This window comes from Carya illinoinensis, chromosome 7 (assembly GCF_018687715.1).
Source record: "Carya illinoinensis cultivar Pawnee chromosome 7, C.illinoinensisPawnee_v1, whole genome shotgun sequence".
NCBI lineage: Eukaryota > Viridiplantae > Streptophyta > Magnoliopsida > Fagales > Juglandaceae > Carya > Carya illinoinensis.
This window is the reverse complement of record NC_056758.1, coordinates 41,738,481-41,763,132: the sequence shown is the minus strand read 5'-3', so window position 1 is coordinate 41,763,132 and position 24,652 is coordinate 41,738,481. Positions and strand designations below refer to the sequence as shown.

Genomic DNA, 24,652 nt, shown 5'->3' with positions numbered 1-24,652 from the left:
TTGAAAAATGAGGTTAGCGGTTTAATATTGATGAATTTTTCACTAACTATGTTATTTACAAGAACTCCAGAAAAGCACAACTCCAGAAAAGTAATGAAGTTAATGTTAAAATGGTCTTGAATCAATATGGTGAATTTCACTAGAAAGTCTTGAAGCACTTTTATATGGACAAAACTCATCCCCTGAGTACTCCAATGGTTGCTCGATAATCTGATGAGCAGAAAGATCCATTTCATTATTGTGAAGACGATGGAGAAATTCTTGATCCTGAAATACCTTATCTCAGTGCAATTGAAGCCTTTAATATGTGATTATTTTATCAACATAGATCAATTCTACAATTAGTTGGATATACGGATACAGGTTATCTTTCAGATCCGTACAAGAAGATCATTGCAATTTATGAGAAGAAAGATGAAATTGATGTCAAGAAGATATGATCAAGTAATAATCTGGCAGATTTATTCACTAAAGCATTATCAACTGCAATATTTAAGAAGATTGTGCAGAACATTAGAATGCGGAGACTTAAAAACCTATTATCATGCACTTTTCAGGAAAAGTAATGTCTACTTGTGTTGATTGTACTCTTTTTCTTTCGCTAAAGTTTTATTCCACTGGATTTTCCTTTGCAAGGTTTTAATGAGGCAATCCTAAAGTACTTGACGGTACATATAAATAATGTAATCTTTTTTCTTCGCCATTGGTTTTTTCCCACAGGATTTTTCCTTGGAAAGATTTTAACGAGGCATATTCTTTAAATATGATCATCCAAATGAGAAGTATTATAAACTAATTTATATTGTATGATCACATTTAACCGTCATAATTGATCAAATCGTAGTCATCAATTTAGACTTTTATAATCCTATATATATAGATATATTGATGTCATAATATAGAGATCAATAAAAAGAATCCTCTCTCTCTCTCTCCCGTTCTCTCTCTATCTTTGAAACTCTCTTTTTTCATTGATTCACAACAGTTCACAGAATTATGACTTACGGGATAATTCAAGTGTCCAAATCAACTCTAATTCATTCTATTAGTTCCTATATCTGGGTGTATCTGCCCACGCGGGCCCATCAGGCCCATTATGTACAGAGAATTTAAACACGCACGGGGCATAAAGTCCATTGGACAATATCTCCAGTGCTCTTTTTGAAGATGGGTGCCTCGGTACAGAAACGTCTTGCCCTTTGTCATGTATCGATGCGATCAAGGTAAACGCCTGTCGTTGATCACAGGTTTGGTAATACAAGTCAAAAACTTCTGTTGTGTTGGGCCTAAGCGGAAATTAGAAAGTTTACAGGGCTCGGCTGCTAATATCGTCATCTATAAAATCCCAAATAGCAAGCCGCGTAGCGCAGACGAGAAAGAGGTAATTGTACGTCTGCTGCTAGGGTTTCTATATTTTCCGTGTTTACTTCAGGTTCAGATCTCTCACTCTCTGTGTATTCTATTTTCTGTCTATCTGCTTACGGTTCAGATCCCTCTCTCATTTTTCTTGCTAATGATCTGTATGCATGTATGCGTTTTGTTAACTTTCTTTCTTCTTACGTTCGTTTCGATAGAAAGTTTTCTTTCGAGAAAGAATTATTCTTAATTGGAGGCTTTGGAACAGTTTTTCCTGAAAACTGAGGGAGTCGGGGGAAAATTACTGCATCTGAAAAACCTCAATATATGTGCTTTTATGTGTTTCTCCCCAAAACCAACGAACCGAAAATCTTTGTGATATGAAGAATTTGGGGGAAACGTATTTTAATGAAGAATGCCACCATTGTTGAAATTATTTTTTCTGTGTTAGTTTTAGAGTTTTTACCGGCGGATATTGTCATCTATTTCAAACACTGTGTGAACGAATCATTATTTATTTGATAAATCACTTTCATTTTGATTGACAGTTGTTGTAGGCGAAATGACTCGCATATATGTGGGAAACTTGGATCCACGAGTTAGTGAGAGGGATCTTGAGGATGAATTTCGTGTTTTCGGAGTTATAGAAAGGTAGAACAATTTTGAAGTAACTGTTATCTATATATCTTAGTTCTTAGCAATTTTGGTTTATTGCAGCCTTTTTAGTTCATTTCTTCAATCTTGCTTTGCAAGCTGTTTTTTTGCGTGTACTTTTACCTGTTTTTAAAATTAAAATCCTATCTTGAGTATCATATGCCATCGGTAGGTAAGTTAATTTAGCTGCCCTTTGGTTGGGCCCAGCTTAATTGTTGGCCATAACTATATGGCCTATGTTAAAGTCGTTAAGGTTCTTTTTCTGTAACCTAATTTTTTTTCCACATGTTAAGATTGTTAAGATTTTTTTTCCACATCGGTAGGAGTGCTAGCAATATGTTTTCGGAGTTATTCTAAATATAAGCTTGAAATGTGTATATTAGAAATTTATTTACCCCTAACCATATTCTTCTGGAAAATTTAATATGGAAGTTATGTATGCTTAACACTCATAATTCATTACACCATTGATTTCCCTTCCTTACAGAGTGAGTGTCTACATAAAATGTTTTATCAACTATCTTTGTTGATCTGAGTTTTTGAATTGGACATATTGGCATTTGTTTTGGTTGATTGTCTCCTTTTCCAGGATTAGGTATTGCGCCGACCACTTGAATTTTGGTTTAAAAACCTTTTCTATGCCTATCATTATTTTCATCTTTGGTATAGATTGTAATGGTTCCAAGCCCCCTTTTCCCCCATTTTCTCGGACTTGTTTTCTCAAAATCATGATATGTTGAGGCACATGTTTTAAGCAATTTGAGTGCTACTAGCACAAAGAAGTTCTAGAAAAACTCAAAGGGTGTCCAAACCTACTTTTAGCTATCGAGTAGCTGCCCCTATTATTAGGAAAACATGCCTTGTACTAACAGGAGTTTATATACTTATCAAAAAAATTCCGGAGGTTATACATGGTTTGGAATGTGTTAACTGGACTTTCATGTGAAACTTTTGTTATATTTAGTTGGAATTTCGTGTTATATTTTATTCTTTGATTATCTTTCCTTGTGCAGTGTATGGGTTGCACGAAGACCGCCAGGTTATGCTTTTATTGACTTTGAGGACCGTAGGGATGCAGAGGATGCAATCCGTGAGCTAGATGGTATGTGTAGAAGGTTTTCTTAGTTTTTATGGTGCTTATCTAGTTTTTAGTTGTTTCTAAACTTATTATCAAGGGATACTTAGTTCAGTACGAGACACCATGTGATGTAACAACTAAACTTCTTTCCAAGGGGCACTTATTTTCAGTACAAAACACTGTGATGTATTGTGAATATGGCAATACAACGAAACTCAAAAAATTAGGGTACAGTATGGGTATTAAGATTAACCAACTAATGAATATAAATGTGCATTTAATATATTATTTTTTGGTATAGAAGATTAATAACCAGGCCCAAAAGGTTTAAAACCTATCTGAAAATAATTTGTAATTCCTTATATTTAGTATGAGAAGATGGTGTATAGGATCCTCCATTGTTTGGGAGAAGACAATTATTACGCTTGCTTAGGAGAGGACAGGTTTTACACTTAAATAACTAGTTTATGGGGTTCCAGGAGTGACTCTCTCTCTCTCTCTCTCTCTCTCTCTCTCTCTATAAATATATATATCTATGACTGGGGGAATCGAACCTGTGACATGGGGCTCATGCACACAAGTTCGCCCTTACCACTTGGGCTACCCACGGGTATAAGTCCGTGAGCAGAACTCCCTTGTGTACAAAGTTTATGCTCCCTAGAGAATGCCTTATTATGTGGAAGCCATCTTGCCACACTTTAAGTTGTCATACACTTCCAGACTTTCTATTTCTGATTTTTTTATTCTCTACAAAGCCTTTAGATTTGTGGTCTCATAATTTATTAATACTTGGATATTGTGAATTTATTTCTGGAGAGGTTCATTAGTTCTGTATTTATTGAACATTAAATTTTCCAAAAGTCTGCACGAATGTTCACTATTATCTTCAGCTGTTTCAAAATATTTTTTTACTATTCATAGCATATTTTCTAGACCTTCTCCTTAGCTATTTGTTACTGTTATGAACAGGCAAGAATGGCTGGAGAGTTGAACTATCTCACAACTCTAGAGGTGGGGGTGGTGGTCGTGGAGGTGGAGGTGGAGGTGGGAGAGGTCGCTCTGGAGGTTCTGATTTGAAGTGCTATGAGTGTGGTGAGCCTGGTCATTTTGCTCGTGAATGTCGTCTGCGTGTTGGGTCAGGACGGCGTCGTAGTCGCAGCCCCCCTCGATATCGAAGAAGCCCAAGTTATGGTCGAAGGCAAGTTCATGCCAGAGAGTCTTAATATGTTTTTGATAAGTAGAGTGTTTTCACTAATACTGCTGTTGCCTTATTAGTATAAATGTGATATTGAGCTGGGTTGGGAGCTTAAGATGGGGGATATGCCCAATCTAGGTTGAAAAACCATGCTACTTGTAGCCTGATGCCCGTTGACACTCTTACTGTGTGGCAGGAGTTACAGTCCTAGTGGACGATCCCCTAGACGCCGCAGTTTGACACCTCGTGGGCGCAGCTACAGCAAGTCACCTCCGTACCGTGGGCGTGGACGTGAGGAAGTGCCATATGCTAATGGGTGAGGTTCTTTTGCTCTGTTTTTTTTTTAAAAAATCGTATTCTTTAGGTTGTTGGTAGAAGGTGCTCTCCTGCAGGAAGGTTACTAGACTTTGTTTAACAGCCAAGTGCCTTGTGTGAGTATCCATAACTGGTAACACCTTTTATTTGCCATCTTTTTCCTGTCAATAGCCAAAAAATGAGCTTACACTTTCCCACACGTCTTCCGTACCTGGGCACAAGTGTAACAGTTCCGCCGTCTTTAATTTGTTTGCTGGACAGGAGCATCAGGCCTGACCTTATTAGCTTATAGCTTCATCCCATACATGATTCTCCATGTTAGTAGCTATAGATTATTAAACTTCCAAATATTTGAACCACTCGCTCACAAAATTACCATCACCACACAAACAAAAGTGAATGTATTGGCAGTATTAGTGTTAACTTCGTTTATTAATTTTATCATCTTTGATAATGTTTCTGCTCAACTTTATGCAGAAATGGTCTTAGGGATCGACGCCGAAGCAGGAGCTAAGTATTGAAGCCTCGCTCACTTGGCTTTGTTAAGAGGAAGATACTGGAAATGAATGTTAATTAGTGTGCTTGGACTTCACTATGACTGTTTAAACGGGCGACGCCCACAGCTTCTACTCTTGGATTTGGATAAGTTCCTTTCTTTCTTTAATTTTGAGCTGGGTTTTTCCTTTTCTCTATGCAGAATATGTAGTTCCATTATAGCAGATCTCAACATTATGAGTTTATTGAGGGCAGTTCATTGAGAGCTTTGCTAAAATCATATGCTTTTTTTTTTTGGTTTTGAGGTCTCCTCTGGTCCTGCTTCATTGTTGGTGTGCTTCTGCACTTCCCGGATTTCGTTCTTCATTGACACTGGGATCTTCAATTTTGAATGGTTGTGGGTCCCAGCCTGCTACTTCTGTAGATGCTTCTAGTTGATTGAATCTCTCCAGTTGTGATGCACCTCCCTCTCTTGTGGCGTTTATTTTTTTTAACATGAAAGAATTGAGGAGCAGCGTCCAACGCTTCTGGCAGGTATACATATCTGTTCTACAGAAGTTGAGGGGTTTTGGGGAATCTCCTTAATAAAATATTTTTTTTTTGGGGTTCTGTTTTCTAAATTAGATTTTCTCAAAAACTTTGGGTGTATGATCCATTTAAAGCCTCTCTCTCTCTCTCTTCCTTTTTTTTTTTTTATTTAATAATTCTCTGGGCTTTTTTTAAAGGGGGTATTGGTTTTAGGATTTTGTTTTGGTAGCGATAATGATCTTTAATCTCTCCAGTGGTTGGGTTGCAAATGGTGGTTAGAGTTATAAATAATCTTATCCTTGATGCTCAAATGGAGTATAAGATTACTCTTACCTCTATTTGGGTGCGGGAATGGCTTTGACATTCACGGTCGTTGAAAGATTTGTTTATACGATTACATGCGCCTGCTGTAATTTCCTTCATGTATTTTTTTATTCCTTAATATCTACTGGGTCATGGGTGGTTCTCATGCTGTGGTTGGCGACCTTTGGCTAAGTTTTGGTTTCACTAGAAGATCAAGGACTCCAATTGTAGAGAGATACTTTGGCTATTGGCTTTAGAGCTAAAGCGGCTGTCTGATTTGGTTTGGCGTTTTGTGCTAAAGCGGCTTCCCTATTTGGTCTTGTTTTTTTCTGGATGATTAATCTCTTCAAAAAAGCTCGGCACTCCTGAGTATTTTTCTGGTCCACTACAACCAACGTAAACAAGTTCTGGACTAATGGGATAATTGCTGAACTGAACATGCAGTTATGTCAGTCAGAAAAAGCAATCAGAACTCGTTTGTAGGAAGGTATTATTTTTGTTTTGACCTCTACAAGTTGCAATGCATTGGATTCTCTTCACTTTTTTGGGTTTTCCAAGTCCGACACTGCAGATGATGTTGGGCGAGATTCACCGCCGCAAGTAGCTTTATACTGGAGAGTTTTCTTTTACACGGATTTTCAAATCATTTTCATCATGCATCGACTATATATATATATATGTTCTTTCTTTCAAGACTCGGCGCTGCGGTACAACCACATCCGTAAGATATTTGTGGGTGTGTGCTGGTTTAAGAGGAGCGCATCCGTTTGCATTAATGTTCAACATGTACTGCAAGTTTCATCTTCATTTGTAATGTTGTATAACTGGGCCAAGTCGTTACAACTCGAGTGTAGTTGTAAACAATAATTGTTGTTTTAGCATCACTGATAAGATTCTTAATATTTTAAGGGATTTCGGGAAGGGTAATGATATCTTTATTGTTAAACTGATTTTTTTCCTTTTGCTCTTTGGATTTCCAAATTCAAAATCTCAGAATATGAATTTTTTGTATAATTTAGAAGAAAATAAATTCAATCAATTAATGTAATAATGTAATTTAATTAAAAATAAATTTAATTTTATAAAACTGGACCTTCTTGTACTCTTTTGAGTAAAAATTGAATTTATCTTGAATTAATTTACATGATTATATTGGTTAAATGATTTATTTATTATGCAAGAAGGTCATATTCTTGGATTCTTAACCTAGATTCAAGTAACAAAAGAAAAAAAATAACAGATGAGTAGTAAAATAGTAGTAAAGGAGGTGCAAGGATATAATTACCCTTAGAAATATTTTTTGAAATATATATTTTGATACATTGGAGTTGAGAAAAATTCAACTCTTCCGGGGAATTCAGTTTTCATTCAATTTGAATGACACTTCTTGTGAGCAAACTAAAACAGGTCCTCTTCAATTTGGAAAGTGTTAGAATCTGCCAAGTCAACATTTAATACTGTCTTCTGTTGATGTGGCAATGAGTGGTGTCCATTTAATAAGATCTGATCTTCAAAATGGTGAACGAAGATGCTCTTAGTCAAATGTGGATCCCTAATGTAATTAATGTTTCTCTACTGCTATGAAAATACGAGTATAAGCCATATATCGGTGCTCTGACTCAGAATCCATTTTCTGAAATGTTGACAATGGACATGAAAAAACACTTTTTCTTGTCTTCCATAATTTCCTATTCCATTAACATTAAAAAGTTTACTTGTATTAGTCTTGAGTCTTTTCTCTGATAGCTCGCCATTGATTGTAGTATATACCGCTCAAAGTTAATTAGTATATTTTGTTAGTTTTTTTTTTCAATGTTTAAAAAAGTTTAGTAAATTTTTGTTTTTTTTTTTAAATATTTAAAAAAAAAAAAAAAGATGAATGAACAAGTGGTCACGCCCAGCAATAAGAGCTCGGCCGACTAGCAGGGCCCTTGGAATAATATGTTTTATGAAAATGATCATGCTAGTTGGAGCTCTTACAACTAGGTATGACTGCTAGTTTATTCTTTTTTTATTATTTTTATAAAAAAAATTTATAAACATCTAAAAACAATATATAAACTCACTACTACTAATTTTTTTTAAATATTAAAAAAACAAAGTGTATTGACGGTCAAATACAGAGATAAACCCAAGGAAGTAACTAATATTTTCCAAAAATACGTGTATCTTTATGAGCAGCGGTGGATGTAGCATGAGCTCGGTCCTGAGAGAGAGCAAAATTGTCGGGACCCAATCGGGACCAACTCTCGGGAGCTATTTATGTATCTTTATTTCTTCTTTTAACTGTTCAGGTTATTAGTCAACATCACGGTTTTTACAACGAGTTCGAACAAAAATAGGGATAGAAAAGGCAAAGAGATATATAATTTTTTTTTTCTATATTTATTTGGATTATGTAGCCTCCAAAAACACGAGAAGGCAATAGAAAATATTGGGTGAACATGACACCGTAAAATCGGTTAAAATCTAAATTTAACCTTTTTTGACGAACTCGATGATGCTGATTGCTGAGGTCAATGAATCGAATATTCTCTCTCTCCCTCCGTCCAAACTCCAAACTCACTCGTCCCAGAAAAATCAGTAACCTGTGAACAATGTCACTTGCCAGCTCGGCCTTGGTGGGTCCTAGAAATCGTGAAGTACTCTTCTGCAATAAGGGATCATGCCTCGATAACGAATCTCCGGGATAAAAGAAAAGAAATAACCAATCGATCCCATATGAATTTCTGATGCAAGGCTAAAAAACTGCTATTAAAAGTATATTTTTTTACATGGTTTCTGCAATTTTCTGTTTGTCTTTCACTGGAGACACTCTTACCCAGTCGCATCCATTATTTCATGCCATCCACGTCCACTCTCTCTCTCTCTCTCTCTCTCTCTAAATCGTGCGTTTTCTTAATTTGAATATGCATCAATAACTGATTGTCTGAGCTGTGTTCACCTGTTTTTACTGTTAGTTTTCTTTGAGGACTTGAATGCTAAGTCAACCACCGAACCGCATGTAACAACCTTGCTTAATGTTTACACCCAGTTTGAGCCTTCAAAAAAGCCAGGCGCTACCGCTTCTTTCTTCAAAAAAAAGTTCCATTGAATTTAATTTACATATTGGAAGAAATTTTAAGATTTTGGGTGCATCTCGGCCTGTCTGTTCTAAGTCTCAACTAGGATCTGTTTGTTAAACTTAGAGAGATTCAACTTTCCCTGAGCAGCATAATTTTTTTTTTTTTTCCCGAAAAAACTGGGATACTCGGAAAAATGTTGTCCGAGGAGAACTCATGCAGTCAATGTCTCCTTCGCTTCACATTATTGCTGCAAGCCTGCAATATTCTTCTGTATGCTCTTGGTTTTAGTTTATTTATGTGACCAAACAAAAATTCTAGCATGGAGTTGAAGAAAGTGAGGTAATTTCTCTGCCACATTCTCTTTTTTTCTCCTTCCGATTTTCAATTTTTGTTGTGATTTGATCAGTGAGATTTTAAATTCATAGGTTTTATAATGATGAAAATCAAAGTTTCCGACCTTCCTGGGAGAAAAATGACACCCAGAAAAATGTGGAAAGGCCCTTGTCACTGTACAAGGCAACGGCGCCTCTGATTAAACCAGAAGGGAGTGGTACTGGTGATAGAAACCAGAGTACTAGTACAACTTCCACGTTTGGGAGGTTAAAGGTTTTCCCAGAGAATCATAAGCTATGGCAGAAACGAATTCTCGATCCTGGAAGTGATATTATCCTTAAATGGAACAGGGTTTTCTTGTTCTTTTGCTTGGTTGCCCTCTTTGTTGATCCACTTTTTTTCTACGTTCCATTGGTGGTGGTGAACAATGATAATTCGTCTTGTATGGCAACTGATTTGAATCTGGGAATTGTGATAACGTGTTTTCGGACTGTTGCAGACATATTTTATATGTTGCATATGGTTATAAAGTTCCGGACGGCTTATGTATCGCCGAGTTCAAGAGTTTTTGGGAGGGGTGAACTTGTCATGGATCCAAAGATGATTGCAAGGTGGTATTTAAGATCAGAATTCCTCATCGATCTTTTGGCTGCACTGCCTCTTCCTCAGGTCCTGCAAATTAGTTTTGAGTCTGATTCATGTGCAATTGATTCTTTGGTTCTGTGGTGGCTCAATAATCATAAATGAAAAACCAATCTATTGTTTATCGAGTTTGATTGAGTCTGATTACTGGCCTGTAGTAAATGAGACTGTACTGGTGAATTTTTTTTACTTTCTACTCTACTAATATAAAAGCAAAATTGTTACCATTATGTAGATAATTGGGGTTGAAGTGGCTGTTAGAGTTTTCTTCTATTTTCAAGGCATGCCTTCAACAGTGAATTGGAGCCTATTTTAGAATAAGGAAAGTGAGGAGGGAGGGCTAATGATTTTACAGTGAACTTGCCTCTTATTGTTAAATGGATAGTGTAAACTTTAGTCCTATACAGTTTACACACCACGCAAGTCTATAAAGGACTAAATTTTACACAATAACCATGTGACATAGTGATATTCTTAATTCATTCACATCTTTCTGATTTGAATCTGCAGCGAAATAACATCAGCTTGTGTTTTTTTATTTTTTGGCAGATCGTGATATGGTTTATTCTACCAGCACTTAAAAGTTCCCAAGCTGATCATACTGACAATGCCCTTGTACTGATTGTTCTGCTTCAATATATTCCCAGACTATATCTCATTTTCCCATTAAGTTCTCAAATTATTAAAGCCACCGGTGTAGTCACACAAACTGCTTGGGCTGGGGCTGCATATAATCTCGTCCTATACATGTTAGCCAGTCATGTATGTAACTTTCTTCATCTAGTGTCCTATTTCTTTTTAGAGTGTTATGCAGTAGTTTGACTTTCTTTTTTTGCAGGTCATAGGGGCATCATGGTATTTGTTGTCCATTGAACGACAAGCAACATGCTGGAAATCAGAATGCAAAAAGGAAGATAGCCCTGTCAGATGTGACCTTAGTTACTTGGCTTGTCCAAGTTGGAACACAACCGAATTCAGGAAATGGGCAAACGCTACTGCTTTGTTTAGTGTCTGCAACAGCAGTAGTGATTTCAATTTTGGCATATTTGAAAAGGCTGTGACAGATAATATCATCTCCTCAAATTTTATTGAGAAGTATCTTTATTGCCTATGGTTTGGCTTACAGAACTTGAGGTATGATTCGCAAACATGCTATGTGATTCATATTCACCAATCACCACTATGTTTGTTTCCTATTTAAAGGATATGATGATACACCGGCATCTTCTAATTATGTGTGTAGTCTGTTGAAGTTTATGTTTATGATTACATACATTTAAGTGAAGGGCCTAATCCCTCTGATTGTGTAGACACTATACAATACCTATCAAAAAAAACTTCATGACTGAATCTCACGTCCAGTCTCCTACATACAAAAATCAAAGTATAGCTACATACAATATAAATTTCACTTGTTACAACATCCTGAACTTCTTGTATCAGATGCATGAAAAACTGATTTCTACAGCTGGATTTTAGCTTTCCTAAAAGACTAATTGGCTTTCAGAAGACCTCCCAGATATATTTAATGGAGATGAATGCCTGATTCTGAACTTCTGTACACATCTAAAATTAAATTGAAGGCTTCAAATCAGAAAAAATAATTTAAATGGCTTGCTCATTCAGAATTATGATTCATCTCTTTTGATTCATGTTTCTTTTTTCATTTTTTCAGTTCCTATGGCCAGAATTTAAGCACAAGCACATTTATTGGGGAAACATCATTTGCCATCCTCATTGCAATATTGGGTCTCGTTTTGTTTGCGCATTTGATTGGAAACATGCAGGTACTCCTCCACCATTAAGTACTGCATTTATCCTCACAACAGGCTATATTTATTATCCAAACTCAATATCTTCCATGAAGCAATTAATTGTTGTTCTAGTGGGTTGATACCTGAAAATGATTAACTAGACCCAGCAAAAAGAAGTTTTTTTTTTTTTTCCTCTCTCTCTCTCTCTCTCTCCAAGGCCTCTATTTTTCATTCTGATTGACTGTTGAATTTTCAGAACCTTTTCTTATCTCTTCAGCTTACATGAGAAGCTGAAGAGTATGAAAACTTCTTTCTTAGTATCTTTGACAGGATATAGAAGGAAAGATGTCTCTAAAATCACTAGGGTTTTTAAACTCTTTTTAATGTCATTGACAGGAATGTATTAGTACGATTTTTTTCAGCATTTGTGTTATAATTGATTCTAGGATATGTCTTGAACTATAGAAGTCGGAATTCCTCACTCATCTATCTGCTGTATGGTATGTAGGTGTTGGAACACCATTTTCTTACTAGTCTTGAACATCTCACTTATTAAAACCATATTTAATAAAGTGAGTCAGTAGGTCTCTTGTGTTGCAATATATTGGCATCAATCCATGTAGATGTTAGTTGTTAACTTGTTATGCATAGGGAAAAGTATGTCCATATACCATCTTCCAGACATTCTATTTCGTGTAGACCTATCTGCAATCCATCACCGTGAGATTGGAGGAATGGAGGCTCAAGCGAAGAGACACTGAGGAGTGGATGAGACATCGTCAACTTCCTCGAGGCCTTCAAGAACGCGTCCGACGATTTGTTCAGTACAAGTGGCTTGCAACTCGAGGGGTGGATGAAGAGTCGATCTTAAGTGCCTTGCCTACAGATCTATGTCGAGATATCCAACGCCACCTATGCTTGGACCTTCTTCTACGTGTAAGTTCTCTTTCTGGATCATTTTATGCATGCTAAAGTCTGCATCGGACCATGATTTTGTCAGGACATGTTCCATCTTTGATAATATATATCACATACGGATGCTGTTAAACCTAGTTTTTATTCCTAACATGAACTCTTATCCTCTACCTGCTGTACTTTGTTTTTTCTTAGATAAATTAATTTTTCAAATGAGCTAGTGTTAATACAAACTTACATCACTCTTTAAAGAATTGGCAAGAGTTATTTGCTTATGCAGTTGGTCTAGTTATGCATGCCTGTTTTTTCTTGCTGATAGATACGTTGCCTTATTCTCCTGCATTATTGGCGTATCTTTGCCCTCCAAAATAACCCTTAGGCTGTTGCTCAATGCAAATAGTGTGTGTCCAAACCATATGATCCTGCTGGTAGATTTAAATGCTGGCGCTGGTAAGTCTTATGCAGCTTATAACTTTGTGTCCTATACAGATTGTTACTTTTCCCCCACCCTTTGGGAGGTGATATTAGACTGCCTATTTCTTGTGCAAAGTGTGTTTTTAAAGAGGGCCTGGGTATTACAGCGCTATTAACTGTCTCAAATGTTGATTTCTGATTACTGAAAATGTCTTGCAGAATTTGAGACAGCTAATTCTTCTCATTCCTGATATTGAAAGCCATAGCTCAAGTTGCAGTGATCTTCATTTTTCTTACTCCACTAATAGCTAAACCAGTACCTTTTCCCCAATTGCAGGTACCTTTTTTCTCACAGATGGACAATCAGCTACTTGATGCCATCTGTGAACGCTTGGTGTCATCCTTAAGCACTCAGGGAACCTACATTGTTCGTGAAGGTGACCCTGTGACAGAAATGCTTTTTATCATCCGAGGGAGGCTTGAGAGCTCAACTACAAATGGAGGCCGGACGGGTTTCTTCAATTCGATTACCTTGAGCCCGGGGGATTTTTGTGGGGAAGAGTTGCTTGCTTGGGCATTGCTTCCAAAATCTACTCTCAACTTGCCTTCTTCTACAAGAACAGTTAGATCCCTTGGTGAAGTGGAAGCCTTTGCACTGCGAGCAGAAGATCTCAAATTTGTTGCCAATCAGTTTAGACGTCTCCATAGTAGGAAGCTACAGCACACTTTCCGCTTTTACTCTTATCACTGGAGAACATGGGCTGCCTGCTTCATTCAGGTTGCTTGGCGTCGATACAAGAAGAGGTTGCTGGTAAAGAACCTTAGCATGAGAGAGTCATTCTCATACAGAGTTGACGAGCAAGTAGCTAGTCAAAACGAACAAGACGAGGAAGAGCATCCAACAGCACCTTCATATAATTCACAGGCGAAACAGAACCTAGGTGTCACGATACTAGCTTCCAGGTTTGCTGCAAACACGCGAAGAGGAGCTCAGAAAATCAAGGATGTTCAAATTCCTAAATTACAAAAGCCTGAAGAACCTGACTTCTCGATGGAGCCAGAAGATGATTAAGTTCAACTGCCTCAAGAACCAGATTTCTCGATGGACGCAGAAGGTGATTTTAAGTTCAACGCTGCTAAATTAAATTATATGACAGATAAAGTATCATAGATAGCGATGGAAAAGATGGTGAGGCTTCAAAAACATCATTGGAAGGACTGTAAAATCCATTCTTGATACAATATCATAGGTTGTAACAGCAGGTACGGTTGCATATATCCTTGTAAGGTAAATTGGTCATTGCCCTTCAAAACCTGTATCTAAATTGTATGAGATTCATAGTCTCTACTTATATTTAGCATGTCTTGTTGAAAGTAGAATGTTGCCACAGTTTAAGCAAACTTTACAGCAAAAGGGCATCAATTTGTGGTGCAAAACTGAGTTGTTGGCTCACTATATATATGAAAGCTCTGCATTCTATACTAGTAAATTAAAATTTTCCTAGACATATAGACCGCCTGTAAAACCAAAACGCGGAATACAACGACTTCTACATTTTAGATCCCACTTGTGTTTTATTTCTGGTGTCAAAAGAAAGAGGGAGAAAAAAAAAAAAAAAAACATCTTCGTATTCACTATATACAAAATCAGGCAGGCCGGGCTAGGCTGGCGTCCGACTCAGTGTCAGCCCTACGTCTCATCGTTGAGCCCAGAAAAACCTGACCTTCAGCCTGGACTATTCCGTCCGAACTCAGATTGAGATTGTACAACATCTTTTGGGCTTAGTTCCTCGTTAATCTAGGCTAATCTTTTGTGCTGAGTCGTATAAGGCCCAAAGGTTAGCTAATTGTAAAATGATGTATCCCCTTCAACATCATTTCTCGTTGCATTACATCCAATCCAAAATGCAATTCCCATAGTATATTTGAGAGGTTGATAAAATTACATGCTCTATACAATTAATTGAGTGAAGGGTGAAATGCCCATCCAGACAAGGCCCATTACACATTGACGCTGGATTTCTCAACTACCTGAATACCTTAAACCTAAACCACTAGCATCAAACTTGCCAGCTTAGGTATATCAAAGTGGTACCATTCATAAAATATGGCATCTCGTCTTTTCTTTTCCTTTTTTTTTTTTCAAATTTATATATATATATATTAAAAAAAGAGTTATACTATATTCAGTAGTAAAATGCTCAAGTACAGTGTAATTTTGAAAAAGAGTAGAGTTTATTATTAAAAAATTAATTTTTTCTTTTACGTGAATTTTATACTTATTCATTTTTTCTAAAAAAATTACGCAACACTTGCACACTCAACAACTGTAAATATCATTTTTCTTAAAAAAAACAAGTATAGCCCAATTGAATTTGAGATCCTAAATCTTAGGATCTTGCTGATTGCTTGAATGTCCATGCCAAAATAGAGTGGACCATAGAGATTGATGGGTAAATATGTACTTTGCTTATATTGCCAACCATAAGCAAAATCTGAAAAAGCCAGAATCAGCATATGCCCTACAAAAGATCCTGTGCCTCAATTATGTAAACCCTTTAATTGAAGAAGTGTTAAGTGTAGGACCCAAAAACCTCAGCCACCGCTACAATAAAGCTAAGCTTGTTACCACCTGCTTCGCCTGCCGACACTTTATTCATCTAGATTGCAGCCATAACCGGCACACGTGCGTGCATACTCAATGACACATAAGAAAATTGCAGAAGAAACAAAACAGATAAAAAGGCCAAAAGCAGTTGAGTTGTGCATATGCAAGAGAGAGAGAGATCACAGAGGTGGGGAGATATTATTTGTTACATTTAAATATACCAGAATGTAAACTGTAGTACAATAAAGAACATAGAGTATTCTATTTCTATCTGTAGCAAACGATAATACAATACCTATGGAGAATTACAATATGACCAATGTCCTATGGAAATGGAAAAAATGCGAAGTATGAATGTCATTCGGAGAGTGATAGTAAACAGAGAAATCCTATAAGATACTTAAATCAGATGAGGAACACAAGAAATTCATTTTATTGAATGGGAGGGTTACCCCTTCACTGCAATCTCCCAAGGCAAAAAGAATTGAACTTCCTCGCAAGCACTGCGCACACAGATCACTGCCGTTGAGATGAACATTACTGAATATAAGCAGAAGAGTGGCTTTTGTTTTTTTTTCTCCTTCTCCTTTCTCCTGACCCCCTTTGTTATTAGCTCATCTGCTCCCCAATTAGATCAAGGCCCACAAGAAGGAAGGTCAACCCTTGGAAAAGTAGGAAGTAGAAGTGGACTCCTTGTGCAGATAACAGGCTCCTGACAGAAGCTGTGAGCAAAAGGAATGCCAGAGCAAGCTCCTTCCTATATATTTTATTCATTTTCTTAACAGGAACACGGGCTGCTTCTTTCTGTTCCTTAATTTGGTTCAATTCAGAAAGCTCACTCTCAGATGCTCCTCGGTAGATTTGTGGTTGGTTCATTGTTTTAGATTCCCTTTCAGCAGCAGCCAGTAAATCGGATTCTGATGCTCTGCCAGCCTTCTTGGTGACAATCCACTCGTAAGAGCTACCCAACTGGAACAATCCAGATACCATTGCATTGAATTTTGTAACAGACATGGTATTCTCAAATAGGAGGTAAGGAACAATGAAGGGGAAGGATTTGGGGGCTGGAAGAATGTTGAGGAGGGACATAAAAACAGGCACATAACAAATGACCCATACAGGGAGCTCAGCCTCGGGGACAAACATGGTTAGAGGAAGAATTACGCAGAACAATGTGAAGGAGTAGAAGGGAAGGATAAGTTTCCTCAACAGAAAGAACAACAGTATCAAGTTTGCTTTCTTACATGCTGATATCTGCAGAATCAAAGAGTTAGAGCCTCTTAGTTCATATCATAGTTGTGGGTCTGGGTCTTCTATATTATAAGTCATTGGTAAGCGGGAATTATTTGAGGTTGAGTATCAGAGGTACCTTAGCTGTTATAATTGCAGGAAGACACAATCTAAAAAGTTGCATCGGACCAGAATGCCAGCGATGCTGCTGCTTCCTGTAAGCTTCATATGACTCCGGAACTTCACAAAGGACCTGAGAATGTACATACATCTAAGCTTGAAACAAGGTTCGACAATTATCAGGATTGAAACATTAATGTTGACTCGTCTCCAACTCATTTGCCTCTTCAATTAAATCTAAAATCATCATGTGACATGTAATATTACCTTTACGTCATCAAGGAAGATGAACTTCCAACCATTGAGATGGGCTCGGACGGCTATGTCCATATCCTCTACAGTTGTCCGTTCAAGCCAGCCTCCAGACTCCTCCAAGGCTTTAATTCTCCAAACACCGGCAGTTCCATTGAAACCAAAGAAATTAATGAACACCCCATTAACTTGCTGTTCCACCTCAAAGTGGAAACACAGATTAATGTTTTGGAGACGAGTCAACAAGTTTTCATCCTTGTTCACAAAAGCCCATCTAGCCTGAACTAAACCTAGTTCAGGATTGTCCTGTAGCACAAGGTAAGAATTTAAGAAAGACATGTATTAAGTTCCTGAAAGTACTTGTAACCAGTTAAGAATTTTGCAAAGAGTCTATATTTCTTTTCCCACCTTGAAATGGGGCACAGTTTGCTTTAGAAATTCAGGATTAGGTTGGAAATCTGCATCAAAAATGGCAACAAACTCATAAATCTTAACATAATCACAGCTCATTGCAGACTTGAGATTCCCCGCTTTGTAACCAGTTCTAACCAAGCGATGCCGATAGATTATGTTAATGCCCTTTTGGCTCCACTTAGCAACCTCTGCCTTAATTAAGAATTGAATACTCTCATCATCGGAATCATCAAGAACTTGAATCAGTAAACGGTCCTTTGGCCAATCAAGTTGGCACACAGCGGAGATAGATTGCTCATATACCTGCATGAGGCCAGTGCAGAACCCTTATCAACATCAAGAAAAAGTCCACCACAATAATTTACAGATTGATCGTATTTAATTATTTATACTGATTTGAACCAATTTTAGACGTCCTCATCAGATACATGTCGATAAGCGTAACTTCAATTCCACTGACAGAAACAACAGATCTGAGCAATAGTGACAATTATTGTAATTCTTCTTTCGTAAAGCTGATTTAAATCTGGTCTCTATTTTTGGGATGGGAGGGGAGGGGAGGGGGCTAAAGTATTCATGTCTGATTTATAATACGACACTTTCATCATTACTTAACCATGCAAATTACTCCTGAATAGTACAAATCCTTTAATTTTATATAAATCAATAAAGAAAAATTTTTCCTTTTTTTATTCTTTTTTCTCAATAAAAATCCAGGCATGCGTTCTTCCTATTCTCATAGCTTTCCAATTCGGTAATGTCATATTGGCGTCCCAAATTTTTGCGATCTATTCCTGAGTAGAATCTAATCCCTACACAACAATAAAATACAAGTCCCAAATTCAGAACTTCAACTAGTTTGAAGCCACCCAAAACCAGTTCAAAGAACTATAAGAAGACGGAAAAAAATAAAATAAATAAATAAGAGAGTAAAGAGTGAAAAGTAGTGTCTGACCTCCCTCTCATTACACATTGGAATTTGAACAAGAACCATGGGATGCTCATTGCCCGATCCCTCCACATCATCCGGTTTGAAGGGATCACCCGCAATCGTCGGCTTAATCTTCTTGTATTTTATCCACAAGCAACCTAAGCAAAGTATCATACGGTCCGCAGATTGGATAAGGAACAGAACAACACAGAATTTAGAAAGTGCTTGAATTGGAGGCGCAATGTAATCGGCCCGGAATGTCAACCAAGCAACATAAGCCACGTGAAAGAAGCCTTGCAAATCAGAAGTCTGCGGGATGTGCAAACTGGGATTCTTAAAATAATGCCACCCTTGCAAATAGGCAACCACCTCAAAGGACAGGATGGCCAAGGCAGTGACTAAGAACGCTCTTATGATTCTGAAAAGCAGTTTCCCCTTTCCCAACTTCTCACTCGCCATGGTTACTCCTTGCCTATGGATCAGTCTCTTCTTGATGGCTCCGAGCAATGACCAGAGGGCCGTGGCGAGCCAAGCGACGCAACCGACAGCGCGGTTGGCCTTGAGAAGCAAGACCCACGTGACCTGCTTGGCATTCTTACCCCGGCTTTTCTCCACGGGCCGGAACGCAGCGTCGGGGCCATCAATCTCCACAACCGAGAAGTTGGGGTTCTCCATTGTGACTACGACCGGAGTTCCCTTGCGGGTATCTTTTGCCCACCAGTTAGAGAAGTCCAGTCTTGGAGCCATTCCCTCTATCCAAGGTGGTTTTTGAACCTCAAAAGCTGAGAAAAATGCACAACCCAATCCCAGAAAACCACAAATTTTTCAAGAAACCCTCATATGTCAGATCTCGAAATTGAGAACCGAGCAAAACCCATCTCAGAACCAACCAAGAAAACTAAGAAAAACTACCGGAATTCACTTCCAGGCTGTCCATTCCACCCACAATGTGGCACGGACAAGAAAGAAAAACCAACAAGCAAGAAAGGGAAAGGGAGGTGGTTAAGAGCTTCGTTGAACTCCCTCAAAGTCTCAGGGACACTCACTAAACACGGGAAAGCCACATTATGAGGGCAAGTATCTGCAGCTGTGATAACCTAAAATCATGTGGGGGGGTATTTGTCGAGCAAGCCAGACAACTAGACAAGCAAAGCTAGCGGAATTTAACTCCTCCCAAAAAGTTTACTGTTGATTCGTTTAAATTTTCTGAGCTGGTTAGAAATCTGCATTTAACAATGAAAGTAAAAAGTTCACTCTAAACAAGGAAGGTCAAGGTAATAGCGCATGAAGACTAGTTGCTGACTTTAAGTTGACAATGGAACACGTTTCGATTCTCAAGTGAAAAAACATATTCCCGTGTTTCAGCCTTTCAGGTGTCGGAGTGTTGACCCGAGTGTCTGCTTGTAATGGAATAACGTGCATGAAAAAAAATAAAAAAGTGGATTATTTAATATGACCATTTATTTTTAATATAAACCTTAATCGCATTATATTCTTATTCTTTTCTTTTTGAAGTCACTCTCATTTCGATTTTCGTGTAGGAATAATAGCAGTAAAAAGAATAGAAAAAGGAATACTTTTATTTTTATCTTTTGACAGGGACATGTAAGTTTGTATGCATACATTGCATAGTGAGTAGAATATTTTTTGCGCTTCCACGCTGTCGGGAGGGAGCTCACAGAGCATTGGACATAATTGTAATTTTATAGTCTCAAATGAAAAAAATTAAATAGGAAAATAAAAAAAATAAAAAATAAAAGGTAGCTTCAAGTGGCCATCATAAACATCTTGTGTCGGAGAAAGGTATTTCCACTGAGGGTAAGAGGAAAATGATATTATTACTATTTAATTATAATTTATTTATAACTTTTTTTGTATTTATTTTTTTTTAATTTTTTATTTTATTTAATGATTAAGAAAGTGAGTATTAATAAAATTATATTTTTTTTAAATTTTTTCTTAATGACTAAAGATGTTAAATAAATATTTAAAAGAAAATAAAATAAAAATAAAAAAATTTGAAATACACATGAATAGTAAATGAGTTGTAATCGAGTGATAACTCTATCACTATCCTGGTATTAATGCTTTTTATTGTCGATTTTTTCAATTGGGTAAGAAACCGCCTTAATTACTCCATTTTGTCAATAATACGCAAAAAGTTGGTTAGGAAATCAGTAACTTCAAATATAAATACATTTGGGAATAAATAAATGCAGAAACATGACAGTCTTGCACTTCACATATTATTGTAATACAGGGAACCTTTCGAGGAGATCATTGTAAGACAAGAGAAACGTTCGATAGAATGAAAATGAATTGTTCTAATGAATCACTCACGTTGCATGCATGCCTTCAATGTTATAGCTATATTATAAAATATACCTGTATGATTCCCATTAGTAATTAATCATTCTTAATGTGTTTAGACACCTGGCAACATTCTTTATTTTGTCTTTAATTTCCTTTTTTTTTTCTTTTTTTTTTAAGGATTGAAGGTGGAGAGGGGCATAAAAGTGAATACTCATTATTTTAAAGTTTAAATTACATTTTAATTTTTAGTGTTACGTATATTTACAATTTCGCTTACCATATTTCTTTTGTCAAATTTTTTTTAAATTTTAAATTTTATAATTTTTAATATATCAATAACTGATATGTAAAGAATAACTTTTGGTAAGTACTCGTAGTACTTTTCTTTTATCAATGGTATAATCCATCCAAATGTGGAGCTTCCTCTCGTAACAACAATTTACTACTTTTCGAAGAGATTATTCTTTGATGGTTTCGAACTGTGAACCGATATATCGTATGCCAAGTATTTGGCAGAGCTCGATCCGCGTGGACTTATCAGAAATTTAATTTAGATGCTATCCATTTGTTTCTTGTGTTCTGCCTTACAAGTAAAGGAACTAATATATATTGTCATCTCGTATGTAGTCAATCTTTCGATACGATAATATTGCTAGCTAGCTAGCTACAATTAATTAATAATATTAGGACTGTTTAAAAAATAATAATAATAATATTAGGACTTGTATGAATTATCTCTCTCATTGTTTTTAGATTAGCACTGCTACATCAATAAAATAAAAATAATTTTAAAAACTAACATGACTTCATTTAATCCGTTAAATCTATTTTAACTACAAGAAAAATAGGTTTTTACGACTAATTTATTGTAACGAAAAAACTATTCACTATTAAAATTGGTTGCGAATAATCTTTTCGTTGTAATAAATTAATTGTGAAAATTTATTTATTTTTATAATATTTTATAATAAAAATAACTTTATAATTTAATAAATCATATCAAACTCCGTCAGTTTATAAAAATTTATTTTTATAGAGTATTTCCTTTATTTTTAAAGCCAGAAGTCGAAGACAGCCCCATGATAATGCTGCCGGAAGATTAAAATAAGGCCAAAAAATGTATACACGAGGCATGTGTTCAACTTGCAATAATGCTGTTGATTAAAATAGCTCAAAATATGCATGCAGGCACGTTAGATCTCTCTGTGTGTCTCCATTGGTCCCATTTCAGTTCTCCATGCATTGCATGGGAATTCTCAATTATTTTCGGATCTGCCTTCTCTGAATGTGATATTGAACTGCCCAAGCGATCCAGAATGACCTAAATCTCATGTACGTTAATCATTTGCCCGAGCTGCAGAAACGTGTTGGACCAGCTCTCTCTCTCTCTCTCTCTCTCTCTCTCTCTCTCTCTCTCTCTCTCACCTTCAGAGAAAGGGATTCTCTAGATATGTTGATTAAGCACGTTGGTTGTGGGATATTGCATTTATATTGAAAGTGATCGTAGAGGAATTATTTTGTAGTATAGCTCCAGCCTCCTCATGTTGCATGCATGTATTGCATACTGCTTATTTAACTCTTTTTCTAATAATCACACACACACATATATGATGTAGTAGCGGTTTAATAGCAATTGACAATCTCCAATTAATGTACGTCAGTCATGTTTGAAAACGCATGACATGAAAAGGAGATATATAATATCAGAGAGATCAGACAGAATCATGATCAATATATAGCAAAACATGATGTGCACCGTGGGAAGCAACAGAAAAAGATGCATGCATGCTTGCTAATCCCTTTCAAAAGAATTCTTTTTTCCCATTTTTTTGCAGTTTTGTCAAATTACCTAATGCGGAAAACAACAGAAAGAACAAACAAAAAAAAAAAAACCTGCACTGCTACTCCGTCGCTCGCTATTGCAAGCTTGTTTTCCAAGGTTATTCCGTCCATTTCACAGTTCAGAGCAAAAATCCAGTCAATGTCTTGCATGATATTATTGTTGGCTTGGATGAAACAAGAAAAATTGAAAGACAAAGGTTCTTAGCTCTTATTTTTACGCCAAAAAGTTGTTCCAGCAGGTACCTTGATGAGATAAGGAATACGTGAGGAAGAGAACAACCACACACGCAATATCCCAACTAGCTATTAAAAGCACACCACAAAATATTGCTCCCTAACCCCCCAAGTTTGTGTCGGTGGAAATTAATATATATATATATATATATATATATATATGTAGATCTACTTATATGAGTAGGAAACATTAAGTACTGGATAGTGGACCCTTAAGCTTTTATCTCTATTTGTGTTTGGACCCCCTGATTAATCGATATTTAAATGGCTGGCCCCAGGGATTTTGTACTAGTTGACGAATCACTCATGATCATCTACACAAAATATATATGTATCTTTGATTTGGAAATAAAGAATGAATTTGAGGAGAAAATTAGGAATAAAAAGTGTGCGTGCTCTAAGCATAAATCTCTTAACAACTAGTTATATATATAAGGAAAATTCTATACACCACATTATCATCTCATACTCAATTTATTATGTAAGATGTGACATATTTATTATTATTAAATTAAATATTATTTAATAATAATAAATATATAACATTTTATATCATAAGATAAAAATAAAATGTGAGTATGAAGTATATCATTATTTAAGAAAAATAAATGAATTAACTCAAAGTGATTTTAAGGCCACATCTTTGAGCCCGAGCCCAGTTCTGGCAGCCAACCGACAGTTGTGGCCCAAGCCTAAATTTCAAAATGACCTGCGGCATACAATCTCTACTGTTTCTGCAGTTGCCGATAGTAAAATCTGCCACGGATAATAAAATCAAAAGCATATAACAGGGAAGAAGAAATCGAAGAAGAGCCAGATTTCAGTGACCAAAGTCGGACAGTTTTCGAAGAAGCCATGTTAGGATGTTTCCCAGTGAGTTCCAATTGAATTAACCACCACGAGTACGGGTCCACTGATCACTAATAGACATCTCACATTTATGAACGATCCAGGCAGAGGGGCTAACCCACCTTTCATTTTCCATTCCATGATACTACAATTAAACCAAGATTGTGGTAGCATTCCTCTTGGTTAAAGCCATTTTTGCCGTTGGGCTTTCCAAGCCATGCATTTTTCATCACTATTACCAGGAATAGTACTCAATAATTTAAATAGATAAGATACCCAAAAAAGAAAAAACCTTTCAGCTCATTTGAACAGGAAATGCTGCTAATCCAAAAGAAACCATGCATGTTAGAACTGTACAAAAAGTTTGGAAGAAATCAAACTAAAGACACGGTCATTCAAGGCTCTAATTGGCTGGTGGCCTTGGACCCAGATGGCACCAGCTCCGGTTTCTAGCTCGGGAGAACTGGGGTTCGAGCTGCCACCCTGTTGTCCAGCAAAAGAAAATTCAAGCCACTTGTATATATCATGAGGTGAGAGGTCTATCCGATGCCACATGATACAGGTCAAAGGAGGCAAATGAAAGATGCATGTTAACTGAATTCTTGAGAAAAAAACAAAAAACAAAAAATGTCCTAAAAGAGCACAACATTCTAGATCAAAATATACGAGGAAAAAAAAGGGTTCAGATGCAGCGGTTCAAGTGAAATCAATTTTTACATGATAAGGATGAATTCAGCTTTGAATAATAATGATAAAATAATAAGATAGAAACGGCAATCGTCGCGAAATGCCCCATTATAATAAAGTGGCGG

General features: G+C 36.6%; 3 protein-coding genes across 5 annotated transcripts; 2 read left to right on the top strand and 1 right to left on the bottom strand.

The window, feature by feature from the left end:
- The first annotated feature begins 1,261 nt into the window (after positions 1 to 1,261).
- Positions 1,262 to 5,370, top strand: LOC122315599 (serine/arginine-rich splicing factor RSZ22-like). 3 transcript variants are annotated; one of them, XM_043131605.1, is made up of 6 exons: positions 1,262 to 1,381; positions 1,905 to 2,007; positions 3,024 to 3,112; positions 4,058 to 4,286; positions 4,480 to 4,599; positions 5,076 to 5,370. In XM_043131605.1, the coding sequence occupies exons 2-6, from the start codon at positions 1,919 to 1,921 to the stop codon at positions 5,110 to 5,112; spliced, it is 564 nt and encodes a 187-aa protein (XP_042987539.1). In that variant the 5' UTR covers positions 1,262 to 1,381; positions 1,905 to 1,918; the 3' UTR covers positions 5,113 to 5,370. The 3 variants fall into 3 exon arrangements, with proteins under 3 accessions (XP_042987539.1, XP_042987536.1, XP_042987538.1); XM_043131602.1 differs by having other exon boundaries at positions 1,275 to 1,432; XM_043131604.1 differs by lacking the exon at positions 1,262 to 1,381 and adding an exon at positions 1,494 to 1,528.
- Positions 5,371 to 8,353: 2,983 nt separating this feature from the next.
- Positions 8,354 to 14,484, top strand: LOC122315598 (probable cyclic nucleotide-gated ion channel 14). The gene is made up of 7 exons (XM_043131601.1): positions 8,354 to 9,328; positions 9,415 to 9,991; positions 10,514 to 10,726; positions 10,803 to 11,098; positions 11,640 to 11,751; positions 12,418 to 12,654; positions 13,385 to 14,484. The coding sequence occupies exons 1-7, from the start codon at positions 9,309 to 9,311 to the stop codon at positions 14,117 to 14,119; spliced, it is 2,190 nt and encodes a 729-aa protein (XP_042987535.1). The 5' UTR covers positions 8,354 to 9,308; the 3' UTR covers positions 14,120 to 14,484.
- A 1,359-nt stretch (positions 14,485 to 15,843) lies between these two features.
- On the bottom strand, positions 15,844 to 19,822 carry LOC122316808 (probable xyloglucan glycosyltransferase 5). Its single transcript, XM_043133602.1, has 5 exons — positions 18,627 to 19,822; positions 17,666 to 17,974; positions 17,273 to 17,563; positions 17,025 to 17,138; positions 15,844 to 16,909 (listed from the first exon to the last, which is right to left on the bottom strand). Exons 1-5 carry the CDS (start codon positions 19,347 to 19,349, stop codon positions 16,265 to 16,267), a joined length of 2,082 nt encoding a protein of 693 aa, XP_042989536.1. The 5' UTR covers positions 19,350 to 19,822; the 3' UTR covers positions 15,844 to 16,264.
- Between the last annotated feature and the right edge of the window lie 4,830 nt (positions 19,823 to 24,652).

Excerpts from the sequence above, each read along its gene's own strand:
- LOC122316808 (XM_043133602.1), bottom strand. The coding sequence starts at position 19,349 with ATGGCTCCAAGACTGGACTTCTCTAACTGGTGGGCAAAAGATACCCGC. Across the intron at positions 17,975-18,626 it reads CAATGTGTAATGAGAGGGAG|GTATATGAGCAATCTATCTC; the intron begins GTCAGACACTAC and ends GGCCTCATGCAG. Across the intron at positions 17,139-17,272 it reads TCTTCCTTGATGACGTAAAG|GTCCTTTGTGAAGTTCCGGA; the intron begins GTAATATTACAT and ends GTACATTCTCAG.
- LOC122315598 (XM_043131601.1), top strand. The coding sequence starts at position 9,309 with ATGGAGTTGAAGAAAGTGAG. Across the intron at positions 10,727-10,802 it reads TATACATGTTAGCCAGTCAT|GTCATAGGGGCATCATGGTA; the intron begins GTATGTAACTTT and ends CTTTTTTTGCAG. Across the intron at positions 11,752-12,417 it reads ATTTGATTGGAAACATGCAG|ACCTATCTGCAATCCATCAC; the intron begins GTACTCCTCCAC and ends TATTTCGTGTAG.
- LOC122315599 (XM_043131605.1), top strand. The coding sequence starts at position 1,919 with ATGACTCGCATATATGTGGGAAACTTGGATCCACGAGTTAGTGAGAGG. Across the intron at positions 4,287-4,479 it reads AGCCCAAGTTATGGTCGAAG|GAGTTACAGTCCTAGTGGAC; the intron begins GCAAGTTCATGC and ends ACTGTGTGGCAG. Across the intron at positions 4,600-5,075 it reads GAAGTGCCATATGCTAATGG|AAATGGTCTTAGGGATCGAC; the intron begins GTGAGGTTCTTT and ends AACTTTATGCAG.